Below are 13,123 nucleotides of genomic sequence, written 5' to 3' on the forward strand. Positions count from 1 at the left end.
AGAGCATCATGRAAACCCCTGTTGTATGATGAGTTTTGGTTTGTAATTCGCGGTGGATTGTGCGCTGGGGTAGGGTGGTGGTTCTGTTTAAGGGTTTTTAAAATTCGATTTGATTTTTATTTTTTACTTTCAGAAGCAACATTTACCTCCTTTGTTGTGCAAGGATGAACACATCCTTGTTCAGTCACAAGGACAGGGAGGAGGRTCAGAGTAGGACCCTGGTTCAGCTAAATGTCAGCATTGTGGGGGGAGGTACTGTGCACTCTTGGTTTTTTATCAAACCAGCTCTCCTGTTTTCTGAGTTACCAGACACATGGTTAGACTGACACAGTTCAGGAGACCAGAATGTATGGTAGAAGCACAAGGATGCTTAAGGCAACCCTGTTCCCCAGAGASACTTTGTTTATTTCTCTGTTTTGCACATCTCATTTTTATCTTGTGTATTGACAGTTCTTTGCAGCRTAAAGAGCTTATCAGATAATGACAATGGTTTGCCTCATGTTTGCAATTTTTATTCTTCTTCAAAGGTTGAATTGATAGMGCTGGAAGAAGTTCAGCCTCACTTAATTTTCAGTAAGATTAGCRTTTTGCTCCAATTCAGAGCACAGAGCTTGTGAATTTTTAAGCTCAGGGAGAGGGTGGAACAGGCTACAGCAAGAATAAGGACTTCTGTAAGGTGTTCTGGTTTTTGATAACCTTAGGTTACTTGGTTTCCGTTTTGAGCTCATGTTGAATCTTCTCACTGTTCAAACTCAGTGAAGATAGGAAGGGTTTCTGGATCACAGCATGTCCCAGTGTGTCTTCCTTCCCTTCACCAAACATTGCAAAATGGTCTCTTCAGTGGCAAAGTATAGTATTCAAAGTAGCTTCTTCAGCAAAACTCCTAGAGGATGAGAGTGGGARTTTTTTTATAAGTGAAACATCTGCTTTGCACTTGAAACAAAAGCACAAGGCAGTTGGTCTTTGAAAGAGGTCAGGATTGAATTASTTTTTAGCTTTAGACATGAGTACATAGCTCCCCCATCAGTTTTCTGTGAGATGGTTCCTTGCCAATACTCTCCCAGGACTCTGCTTGTTCAAACAAAATATAAATGCTGTTTCATAAACTGTTCTTAGGGGGCAGCTTTTTTGTTTCACTTTCTCAACTGAATAGTACTGGTCTATTATCTGTTATGAAGCACAGGAGCAGTCAGCTGCTGAAACATATTCATTCTTTTTCTATRTTTTGCTTCATTACCTGTTTTTCTTAGCATTGAGAGCAACAGCTGGAATGGTATTTAAATAGAATACATTTGGTTGTAGTGATGAAAGACCAAGACTGTAAAAGGATTTGCTTTCAAAAATGAAAAAAACCTGAAAGGCAGACTGATATGTGAGTCAGTGTTGAATAATGCTGGGAGGCTGATCCAGATGTGCTGGCACATTGCCACTGCTCCCCTAGATAATAATGTTTTATGGAAAAGAAAAAAAAATCTGTATTTTGATTTATTTCTTTGGGAAAATGGCTATTATTTTGAGTATGTAAGCACACACAGCTGTTACTATGGWAGCCTCTTTGCAGCCTGCACTTTGGGGGAAAAGTGCTATAGTGGCGGATGTTAATTTTTTTTTGGTTTTGTGGTGTGGATGACCTTTATACCTAAAAATCCAAGGAAAATTTTTGAAGTGCCTATTTATGTAAGGAAGGATATATTTTTCTATATTTGCATTCTACTTAAAAAATGCAAATGAGAGAGTGGGGCGGGTGGTTCATGTTTAGTAGACCATTCTTTGGTTCAGGTACAAGGAAACAGCAAACTCAAAGCTCTCCTCTGCTGGCTATATTCTGATCTGTTTTCAAGAGCATGTTGTTTGTTATCAAACATACATRTGAAGTGCTGAGAAGGCATCTCAAAGCAGATGGAAGATAAAAATGCCCTAACCTGAAAGCCATCCATGCTTTATTGGCAGGAGRATTGTGTTTCTCCTGCAGGATGTGGGAAGTTGCTGAATAAATTAGTGCATACCTGTAAGCAACATAACCTTTCTGCTGTATTGTGAGGAAATTAATGTGCACACTTAGCTAGTGAAGAGAGTTCAAGTAGTTGGATAATATGTTAGTTGTTGAACCGGAAAGATGTGCCTCAGTTGGTAAATTAAAAAAAAAAAACCATAAAAAAATCCCCAACCAGTCAACCCCCAAAACACAAAAAAACTCAAAGCAAACACCACCAGTGCATTTATCCCTTGAAGTATTCAGGGTGAATCCTGTCTCTTGTATCTTGTTTGTGTTTTTCAGTTAAAAAAAAATTGTCATAAAGKGTTAAACACCTATTTGTGTGTGGAGGGATCCGCAGAGCTTAGAAAAGCTGTTTTTCTGAGTTGTTGGCTGTTGAGACTTTGAAATCTGGCTCCAGTATCCTTCCAATCCCTTGATTTCTTTCAAGTGGGATGTTTCAGTATGTTTTATTCTTTTTCCCAGAAATACTTCATGTTGAATGAATGCTTTTCATTTGGATGAGAGTATTCCAATACCACTTCTCCYCTGTAGATTTACATAGCCTTTATACCTGACACAGAATTTGCCTGCAACTTTTCCCAGCTTCCCTGGGAAGCATCAGCTTTTCAGGGACTGCACAGTCCTCTCACTCTGCTCATGCTTTGTAAATCAGCACAGTTTCTGCTTTCAGAAGCAGTGGGCTTGCCACAAAAAGCTCTTCCTGAAAGTAACAGACCTGAGTTATACCTGTGCACAAAGCAGCTGTGTGCTATGTGGGCAGCAGCCTGTTCTGATGGAGATGGAAAATACTGCCTGTCYTTAACATTTCCAGAAGTTTTCTAGTGTGGCTTAAAAACATGAAAAAACCAACATGTAAGTTCTCAGACTCCTCATAGACTAACCTCAATAGACAACAATTTTCACTGGGGRAAAAAGGGATCTATTCAGAAATGACAGAAATACGGTGTAAAGTAATGGTATCACTCATTTTGCTTAGTGGTGATCTGAGAAAATAAGTTGCTTGCTATTTATCAATTGTGATTACATGCTGCTATCTTATTACTAGTTTTAAGGTTGTACGGTTGTGAATATTGATTTTTATCTCCCATGCAAACTGAAAAATTTTGATCCATAAGCCAGGCTTTTCAGTAAGTGATGCACTGAAATTAAGCTGTGCACTGGCAAGCTTTAAAAATGTTTGGGATCATAAATATCCCTGTCAGGATCTCTGCATTGGAAGTACTGTGTCTTGACAGATTCCTGGCCTGAGGATGGGTAAGATAAAACAGAACATCTAAAATGGACCATTGCAAGACCATGGAACCCTTATGGCTTTTGTGCCTTTGGACATTTAATAATATTCAAGGGATGAAGTGAGAAAAAAATAGCACAGGTAAAAGAGTAATAGCTAAAGATAACAGCAACAAATAAACAGTTATCATAAAAGATTGTGTGCAGAACACAGGAGCAGGAGTTTCCACAGTCTGTGATGTGAAGTGTTTCACCCAGTGGAGATGAACAGCATTTTGGTGTGCGTTCAAACTCGTCCATACACAGACACACACATGTGCACACACACTCCCTCCAAAATGGCTCCCTCAGCATCTGTGAGTGGGAAGACTGAAATCCTGTCCAAGCCAGGTGTTTGTTGTSGTGCCAAAGTAGAGCAACAGATATTTTCCTAACTGGAGTCAAGTATGGGAATGCAGATCAGGCTGACTGTATGTGGARGACAATGATCTCTTAAGAGTCTGTTGGTTTTTTGTGTATAACCTTTTGTGTATATTCTGACAAGTTGATTATAATATAGCTCTGAGTGCTTTTCATGTATACATAATATACTTGATGGTGTTACTAGAAGACATCACTTCTTTTTTCATCTTACTCAAGCTAAACTTTGCTTCAGCATAGACTGAGGTTGAAACAAAGAGAAGGGAAGTGGAATTGGCAAAGTTTTCAGATACAAAACTTTCATTACTGAAGTAATGAAACAGTAGTCTGTGCAAGCTTTGGAAGGAAGGTGGCATCATTTTGAGGATGCCAGTGCATGGGAAAGCAGAGGAGCCTTTTTCTGGCCACAGTGCTGCGTATTCATTCACATCTACCTATGAGCTGTGTGCATTTGATTCAAAAAAGCATGCTGGTAATTGTATTGCTTTATCTCACAGCTGACTGCTGGAAATAYATTCTCCTCTGTTTTGTCCAGTATAGGAGGGTCTCCATCACACTGCCTTCCATTTGTGTCATCTCAGGGTAGACCCTGTAATGACAGCCCTGCTCCTTTGGTTACGTCCCTCTCCTGGGTGTTTGATCTTTCTGAGCTGGTGGTCTACAGCTTAAATTTGCATGTCACAAAAAGGCTGCTTATTTTCTCTGTGKGCTGTTTCTAGGAAGCAGAGCATCTTTTGGATGCCCCCATCTGAGGGCAAAGGCTTTATGCTTTGGCCTTGTGCATCTGTAGTATTTTTATTGTGTCATTATAGCACAACAGTGGTCAATGGAATGGGTCTGGCAAAAAATACAAAGTGCTCTGGATACCATGCTCATCTTGAATCTGGGAGCTGTGGAGTACACTTTTAAATCTGAAATGRGAAACACTTTCAGTGGCTGTGCACTCCAGTGTGTAGTGGCTTACTSCTGGTAGGACTGGAATTCAGTTTCCCAGCAGAACTTTTCTTCTTTCTTTTTCAATACTGATAGCTTCTTTGCTCAGAAAAAGGGATGAAATTTAAGTCCAAATGTTACTGAAATAGCACCAAGTGCTTGACAAAAGCGAGGCAGAAGTAGGCCTTTGTGCTCTATTAAGCTATGTATAGACATTTTTCTCTTGTTCAGTTAAGAAATAGGGCAAATGTTAACAGGGTAGTAGTAGTTGATGTAATTTTATGARCATGTGAGAAACTAGGTTTTGCTTCAAGGATGAATTTTTCTGAATTGGAAATTAATTCCTTTATAACCATAGAATAGATAGGGATATTTGAAGCYTTTAAAGATAATTACATCTAATTAAAAAAATGCAGGAATTTAACATCTTAAATGCCACTGAAAGACCCTGGAAGATGAACTCCAGGGGGTTTAACATCTTAAGGTTTTTGTTTTAARAAGAAGCATTTTTATGCTCTGCATGCCCTGAAAGCCAAAGCTTATAGGCAGGCATACACATATTAGCCCCTTTCTATGCCTAGACATACTTGTTAGGGAATACTATTGCAACATTTGGCCCTGTACAAATAATRCCTCCTTCAACAACTGTGCCTGTGGTAATGCACGTACTGCAAAGCTGTGCTGGGGGGCGGGGGCAGGGGCAGAAAGAGGAATTTGCAATTTTTACACGCAGAAACCATGTGCCTTACTTTGCCTGAGCCTACTGAAACGGCAGACTGCACATCCAAAAGCCAGTATTCTGAAAAATAAAAAAAATAAATTGTGACAGTGTGATGGATGTTTTACCCTAGTAAAATAACTCTGTGCTCAAGGGTAAAGTATTTATTCAGAAATAATTGTTCTCTGTTTATATTCAGCAAAATACAGTAGGCTGATATTTAACTGCAGTCTTTCAGGAGATTGCAGAGATGGGACTTAAATGGATAGAGGCCCATGATGGAAACACTGAAACTTCCAGGATGTTGCAGACAATTGAAATAATACCATCTCAGTGACTAATGGCATGCTCCCAAGAACTTAGGAAAGAGGTAGTACAGGATGCAGGCTCATTCAAGCAGATGTTTCTTAGTCYGTGCTATATTTAGATCAAGAAAAAAATCTGCTGAGTGAAACATTTGCCTGTCAGGGATTCAGAATTTTATTTCCCTCTCCAATTTTAATTCTGATAAGATGCAAAGAGCAGATGAAAAGAGAAAAGCCTCCTTCTGTGACTGGATTGAGTTATGTATGCAGTTTTCTCATCGTATGTTAGAGCTTTCTTGCCGCTGGATAAAGTTCTTACTGAGATTACAAGACTTGATGGTTTGTTTAGGGAACTTCATGCTACTTCTCTTACAAAGAATAGAAAAAAAACATGACTGGAAGTTGCTCAAAAGTTCACACCGAGAGAAAGTTAATAGTTTTTTAATGATGAGTTTGTGATTTTTTTCCCCACTGGATTTTGTTGCCAAGCTCTCTTTTACGGAATAATGTGTTACTTCAGAAAGTCATTGCACTGTAAAATCTGTAGTTCTGCACTGCTGAACATGTATGGGTAAGCTCTAATCTCTGTTCACCCCCTGCTGTAAACTGTTTGCTTTCTTTTGGCTTTGCTGTGCAACCTTGTACAGTCTTCAACCTTAATTTTGTATCCGAAAACAAGGTAATTTAGGTAATTTCCAGTATATCCAGGGCTCATTCTGGTTTGAAATCTGCAGAGAAGCCAGCTGGCTACTGCCACCCATTAAGAATTTAGCTTCTCTCAGTATATTGCATGAATTTCTATCCAGCTTTAATAACCTGAGAGTTCTRTTCATCTGTGGTGGCTTTATTATAACTTCTGTTTATAAACACCTAGATTATTTTGAGGGGAAGATGTTTGTCAGACACTTACTTGGTGGAAAAATGTTAAAAGCTTATTTGGTAATGTATTAGAGTAACTTTTGCTATGGAAATGTCACAGAGCTGTTTAGTCACTTCAGAAATGGCTTAAATTGTTCCACTTTCAACAGCATATGAATCACAGCTAGGCAAGTAATGCATACTAATTACTCTCCTCCTCTTTCTGCACTTTCATAAGATGYTTTTGCTTCTCAGGCAGTGAGAGTTCAGCTCAGGGGCTAGGCAAACACAGTGTATTTTTGGGCCCTTCAGTATCTTGGGGGTCAGATAGCATGTTTACAGTCAGGCCATGCTGGCCAGGCACTAAGCCAGTCAGTGTGACMCTTGCTTGTGCTGGTGCCCATGTCCTCCTGCTCAAGGCAGGTGGTGTTTCCTTGAACTGCCTGTGCAGAGGGCAAGGTTTGCATGTTCTCTGTTGGCTTGGTCTCCAGCATCCAGGGTGAGCTTTCAGGGAATTATTCACATGCACACACTGTCACCAGTCCAGTGCTTGTAGGTTTTGTTGCTTCTGTGGGGTTTTCTCCATCCAATTGTAGAAGTGTTTGTGAAGAATAAGCATTGAAGAGGTGAGGTATATTCCTTGTGGAGGTCTGACACAACTCAGCTACAGAAAGCGTGTTGTAAAAATTGAAGTGGCTCTTAAGTCCTGTCTTGAATTGCAGTACTGGGACTTCTAAGGGACCCAGGGAGAAAACTTGATATAGTCAGAGAGACTAAAAATATTTTACTCCCAGTTTCTCTGTGGTGAGTATCCGTGTWAATTGGGCTTTTTATGGGCAGCACAGTAAGCATGGAGTGTATGTAAGCATGTAGAGGTCTTCCAGCCAGCACCAAGCACACTGCAGAAAACAACCAAGTGTTGCTCTCAAATGTCTGTATTGTACAGTTGCTAGCTGTACTGGTTATGTGTACACACCAGATCACTTGGAAGGTCTCTGACTCAATGCTCTGTTTTTATGAATCAAGGCTTGTGAAGTTTAAGGCTTAAACTTCACAAGCTAAGAAGGGAATAAATACATGTCCTCTGGGCACTGAGTAAAGTTTTCAGGTTGTRTTTTCACGCTTCTTGCTCTTAAGTTTCATTTGTTTCCCAGTTAAAGTCGCATTCCAAAGTACGCATTTGGAAAAAGCAGCATTTGGATGCTGCATTGGGTTATGCTGGAATGAATTTTGATGAGTGCATTTGTTAAGTTCTATTGATTTGTGCTCCTTTTATTAAGAAAGACTGCTGTGCCTTGAGCTTGTGGTGTTTACGACTGTGGAATTGCATTGAGGTTTGTGACAAGCATTGTCTGTGAAGCATATGAGTGGTCAGAATAACAGTGTGKATGGACAGTTCTGGTTTGGGGAGGAGGGGGTAGTAGATCTGGAGAAAAAAGTCTGGTTGCATGTCATTAGTTCATCCCAGTTGTGAAAACTTAGCMTATAGCTTGGTTTACTCAGTACTTTCAGGGGGCATGTAAAGCTATGAGATACCAAAACTGGCATTTGATTTTAAAACAGCATTTCAAAGCAATTAATTAATCAAGATCTGGAATAATTCACTGAGTTTTCTATTGTAATGTAGCAGTTAGGAAACATTTATGATTGGAACGTTTATATTTACAAACAGCAGCATGAAATGGCTATTTCTGTAGAAGACGTTTAGCAAAGGAATAAAGAAAACATTCAAGTTTCTGTCCTTTGAAATGAGGCCAGTTTTGAATGCTTAGCTAGGTATTTTAACAATATTAACCTTTTAATGAGGTTCAACAAATTATAAAATTTTCAAACGCAGAGATTTAAATGTCATCAAATGACCTTAATACTTTTGATCAGATTAGAGTTAYTCTTTTGGGATAAAACCCAAATTACTGTTCTTGGAATTGCARCATTTGGGATGGGATGGTAAAATAGACAGCAGGGACCGGGTTTGAATGCTTCCTGTTAAAGCAGCTGTTGCAGTGTGATGTTGGTGTTGCTCGTGGGAGTGTTGTAGGAGACAGCCCTGCTCCTGCTGCTTTTTTTTTCAGTTCAACAATAGATCACTGATGTTTGCTGGTGAGTGACGTTCACACAGAGTTTAGGATGCAACAGCTTCCCTCRTGAAATTGTGGAAATGAGCACAGTGGGGTTCTTCACATGACCAGCAGTGATACCTGGCCCAGCACATACCTCGGGATTTTTGTGTAAGCTGCGGTGTGTGGGCATTTTTGAGCAGGGATTATGTGCACATGTGAAGCAGGGAGGAAGAATGTTGAATTAACAGGTAGAATTGCTTCTGATGAAGCAATTGAATATTTCTGTTGTAATAGTGTGAAATTGAAATCAGGAGGGCAAACACCATCATGATAGAATAGTTACTTCTCACATCTGATTTGTCTCTGTATTTTGTTTTCTGAAATGCCCTTTCTTTTTCCTTTTTTTGAAGGCCACTGTAAAGTGTTATGTTGTCTGTGTGCAGTGTCAGCCTGGCAGTGCAAATTTGATGGTGGCTACAATACATCTCCCTTCCTTCCTTCCTTCCTTCCTTCCTCCCTTCTCTCAGAGAGTGTTACCATAGCATTTCTCTCCCAGGGACTCTCGCGCAGAGCTGCAGATGGGATTCTCACTATGAACTCTGTGCTGCTCAATCGGATACGCTCAGTTCTGTAGAAGGAAAATGGGGAAGAAAGGGTGACTTAGCAACACGGATAAAGCTTTCCTGGTATTTCCAAGAAGCGAAAACCATTTTTGAAACAAAGGCTTGTTTTCATTAATATGAGGATGGGATTTTTCTATGAAGAAAAGCAAATCCTCTTTTTCCCTGCCACCTCAGTGTGCTTTCTCTTGTCCAGGGAGAATGATTCAGAATAGTTGACTGCCTGATCCTCGGGCTTACRTTTTTGCTTTTCCCCTCTCCTTTAGCTGTGGACGTGGCTTGAAGAGCTACAGAAAGAACTGCTTGATGATGTCTATGCTGAGTCTGTGGAGGCTGTCCAAGACCTGATTAAACGTTTTGGTCAACAACAACAGACCACTCTGCAGGTTACAGTCAATGTCATAAAAGAAGGCGAAGATCTTATACAGCAACTAAGGTAAAACAGATTTTTATTTAAAACTCTCCTGGTGTTCATCTGATGTTCTGTGAGGCTCTTGCTATTCTGAGGGTAGAGATGATGAGTACAAGAATGACCTRTAAATAAAACTTGTAAATATTAGGATTACAGTGATCTTTCATGCTGTACTGATGGTCTCTGAACCTCTGTTTACAGGAAGCTCAGCTTATAAACACTGCTGCCACAAGAAGGAGATTTTGTTGACATAAGCTACCTTTTTGATAGAAGCAATTATGTTTTTCTAGTCTGACATGCAGAGCTCCACAGCATTTTGAGTTCTGAGCAGCAGCCTTTTTATAGAAAGACGGTGGAATTTGTTTTGCAGACTGACAAGTAACCATTGTAGTAAAAGCCATCAGTTTGCAGTCCGTTTCATTCAGAAACGATCTGAATAAATAAATTAGTTTCCAGCTGTTTTGGTACGTGTCTCCTTTGCTGCAGGAGATAAACATATCTGATTTTGCAGGTTTTATACTCAGATAAAAGATTTAATAAATCCTTTTWATTAAATAATTTTGATTTTCTTTCCTCGCCAGGAAAATCCAGTAAATAGTTATCATATGCTACTTCCTTTTCACAGTGGACGCATTTGTTTCTGGTTTTAAATTTTATSCTTCCTGTAAACACAATGTCTTTACATGTTGAATTGGACAAAAAATGAAAGTAATTCATTTCCTAATTTTTTTTCGAGTACTAGAGCATAATTTGACTCTTTATTTACAAAKATGTACAGGCTTAGCTTTCATGTAATACGGCTTGCACTCGCCTTATCTGAAGCAGGCTTACATTTTGTGATCATGTATAGTGTCCAAATTGTATGGGATTTTTTTTTTCAATAATACTTTTTTTTTCTCCTCCCCCCTTCCCCTCTTTCTGCTTTGAATAGGGATTCTGCCATTTCTAGTAACAARACCCCCCACAACAGCTCCATCAACCATATAGAGACAGTCCTGCAGCAGCTGGATGAGGCCCAGTCTCAGATGGAGGAGCTTTTTCAAGAACGCAAGATMAAACTTGAGCTGTTTCTGCAGCTCCGCATATTTGAAAGAGACGCAATAGATGTGAGTGTTCACTTTCAGACTTGCTCTGCCCACCTCTCCTTTTGTGTAGCAATGTTTATGCTGAAATTGTGTAGTTTTGTGTAGTTGCACTGGCATATGGCTCAAATGACTGACAGACTTAAATCTTACCTGAACTAAGGCTTTTGTGTCCTGTATGTGAAAGTGGCAGAAGAGCCTTTTGAATTGTTCTCAGTGCATCTTTAAGCAAGCGTTCAGTAAAATCGTGATGTGTCAGTTGCTTCATCTGATAAGTTTAGTTTGAATATCAAGCTACCTTGATAAAWTTAGAATGCCTGCAGTTAAAATGAGTAAGACTTGAAAGACTGTATTGTACAGACCCTCTGAAGTGGTGCTTTGTATTAACACTCCTATCTTTTCCAAATCAGCAGCCTTTTTTTYAGTTGGCAGCTGCAAGTGGTATTTGGAATTCTGTCTTAACCACTGGGAATATTGTATGGGCTGTCTTTTTTTGAAATAAAACTATTTTCCACCTCTGAAAATAATTTAATAGCAGTTGGAGTGCTGGACCCCTGCAAAATTTCAAGAAGTTTAGAGCCTGTCCAAACTTTGAAAGGAAAGTTGTAGCTTATTAATTAAAATATTTCTGTTTGTGTGCAGGAACATGTATACAAACAGACATGAAACTCCACAGGGAGCTTAAGTTAGCAGAGTTGTATTTAAAAGCTGCAGCTAAGTTCATATGACTTTGTAAAACCACTAGTGCTGAACAGTGACTGAAACAAGTTGGTGCCTTAAAAGGCTCAGACTTTTTATATTTTGACTATATAAAAATTTACCTTGAGTTTCTGAAAACCAGGAGTTAGAGTGGTAATTTCACCCCTTTGCTTGTATGTGGTAAAAGCTGCAGCTGTTGGTTATGAATGTAAGGGTAAAGAGGCAGTTGGCGGGAAGCTTCTAAGGTTTTTGGTGATAATGTCTCAGATTTTAGTGTTTTGATTTGGGATTTTTTTTTCTCTTTCTGAAAATGAGGATTTGATGTCGTAGCTGAGGTCTGGTGTAGTTAAGCACATTGTTAGGTGCAGTGCAGGAATACRCAAACACAGTTTCTTGATCCTTAGCCATAGAGGAAGTGAGAGTGTGMACTCTACAGTAATAACAACTCTGGTGTAAAGGAAGACTTAGAAGGTTTATTTTTAATTTTGCAATTCACACTGGTCTGCAGAGAGTTTTCTACTTTGACTGTGTGAGAGTAGCTTTTCTACTTTGATTATGTGAGAATAACTGTCTCACATATGCTTGCAATCTTTGCAGGAGTGATCAACACTTCTTGATGTCTGTGAGATGTTCTCAGAGCACTTTTTCTGAGGGAGTGGCAGACCTGTGGGGCACAATGCATACCAAGAAAATTAATGGAAGAATTAGGATAAAGTGAGTGAAGTTCAGGATTAAGTTGATTGCTCTCTGCTGTAGGTTATATAAGCCAGGATTCTATAATAGCTAAAGGCTGGTTGCAAGAGCCCTGCTTTTCAGGTGTGTTCTAGTCCTTCAGTGCAGGACAGCATCTGTGTAGATCCAGTCACAAGAGTGAAGATGTTGATACTTGCTCTTCCACTTCCTCTCAGGAGGAAGTTGTACCTGCAGTTAGRTCTCCCCTCAGTCTCCTCCAYGCTGAACAGACCAAGTGACCTCAGCTCCTCCTCATACACTTCCTCTCCAAACTGTTCATCCTTTGGATTCTCTCTAATAGACTCATATCGTTTTTATATTGTAGTCCCCAAAACTGCATACACTTGACAGGTCTTGCTTTTTCTAAACCTGACACTTGGCATGCATTACATTTTGGCACGTACAACATAAAGCACCAGTTACTATGTTGAAAGAGTGGGTGTAATTTGTCTATATGGCTTGAAAATAAAAATCATGCTTATTTTAGATTGATGGAGAGTCCTTCAGGGAAGAAAATGGCCCTGGCTGCAGAGTGACTTCAGCAAAAGGTTGATTGTTTTGCTGTCTCTGTACAATGTCCTCTGCTTCCTCAGCAAAGCACGCTTCTCTTTTCCCTCTCCCTGAAGGCAGACATCTGTTCAGAAACTTCCAGGAAGAAAATGTGGTGACTAGTTCCAGGTCAGTTGTTTGAAAGCAGAAGCTCAGCTGAAGTAACTTGATAATGAGGAGGAGCCAGATGCCAGCTAGGAATTTGCAGACCTTGTTTTGACCTTCTCCTTCCTCCAGTATTTTGTGTGGCTGGTCCAGTCAATTAAGACTTGGCTGTAGGGRCAGTTCATTCAGGGAAGCATCCTGTGAGGACAGCTTTTCTTGAAGGCAAGTRGTGTTTCTAGCTTCTCTTAGTGCTTGCAAAATTACACAGGCTAAAATGGGWCAAAGGGCTGATTTTAAGTGCTGTTGTTTGTGAGCTATTTGAAGGACTCCTTTGTAAATGCCTATATGAACTGAAGGCAAGAATGAGCAAAACAATGTAGGTGAAGAGTCCCTTGCTAGTG

At 39.7% G+C, this 13,123-nt stretch overlaps 1 protein-coding gene across 2 annotated transcripts in view; it reads left to right on the top strand.

The window, feature by feature from the left end:
• The window catches only part of TRIO (trio Rho guanine nucleotide exchange factor), a 242,151-nt gene that overhangs the window by 110,647 nt on the left and 118,381 nt on the right, over positions 1 to 13,123 (top strand). For both annotated transcript variants that reach the window (XM_057390375.1, XM_057390374.1), the window contains exons 12-13: positions 9,410 to 9,579; positions 10,487 to 10,661. In XM_057390375.1, the coding sequence (XP_057246358.1) occupies positions 9,410 to 9,579; positions 10,487 to 10,661 (345 nt within the window). The remainder of the gene's footprint in view (positions 1 to 9,409; positions 9,580 to 10,486; positions 10,662 to 13,123) is intronic.

This window comes from Malurus melanocephalus, unplaced genomic scaffold, assembly GCF_030028575.1.
Source record: "Malurus melanocephalus ecotype Western Australia unplaced genomic scaffold, MMel_1.1 scaffold_25, whole genome shotgun sequence".
NCBI classification, from domain to species: domain Eukaryota; kingdom Metazoa; phylum Chordata; class Aves; order Passeriformes; family Maluridae; genus Malurus; species Malurus melanocephalus.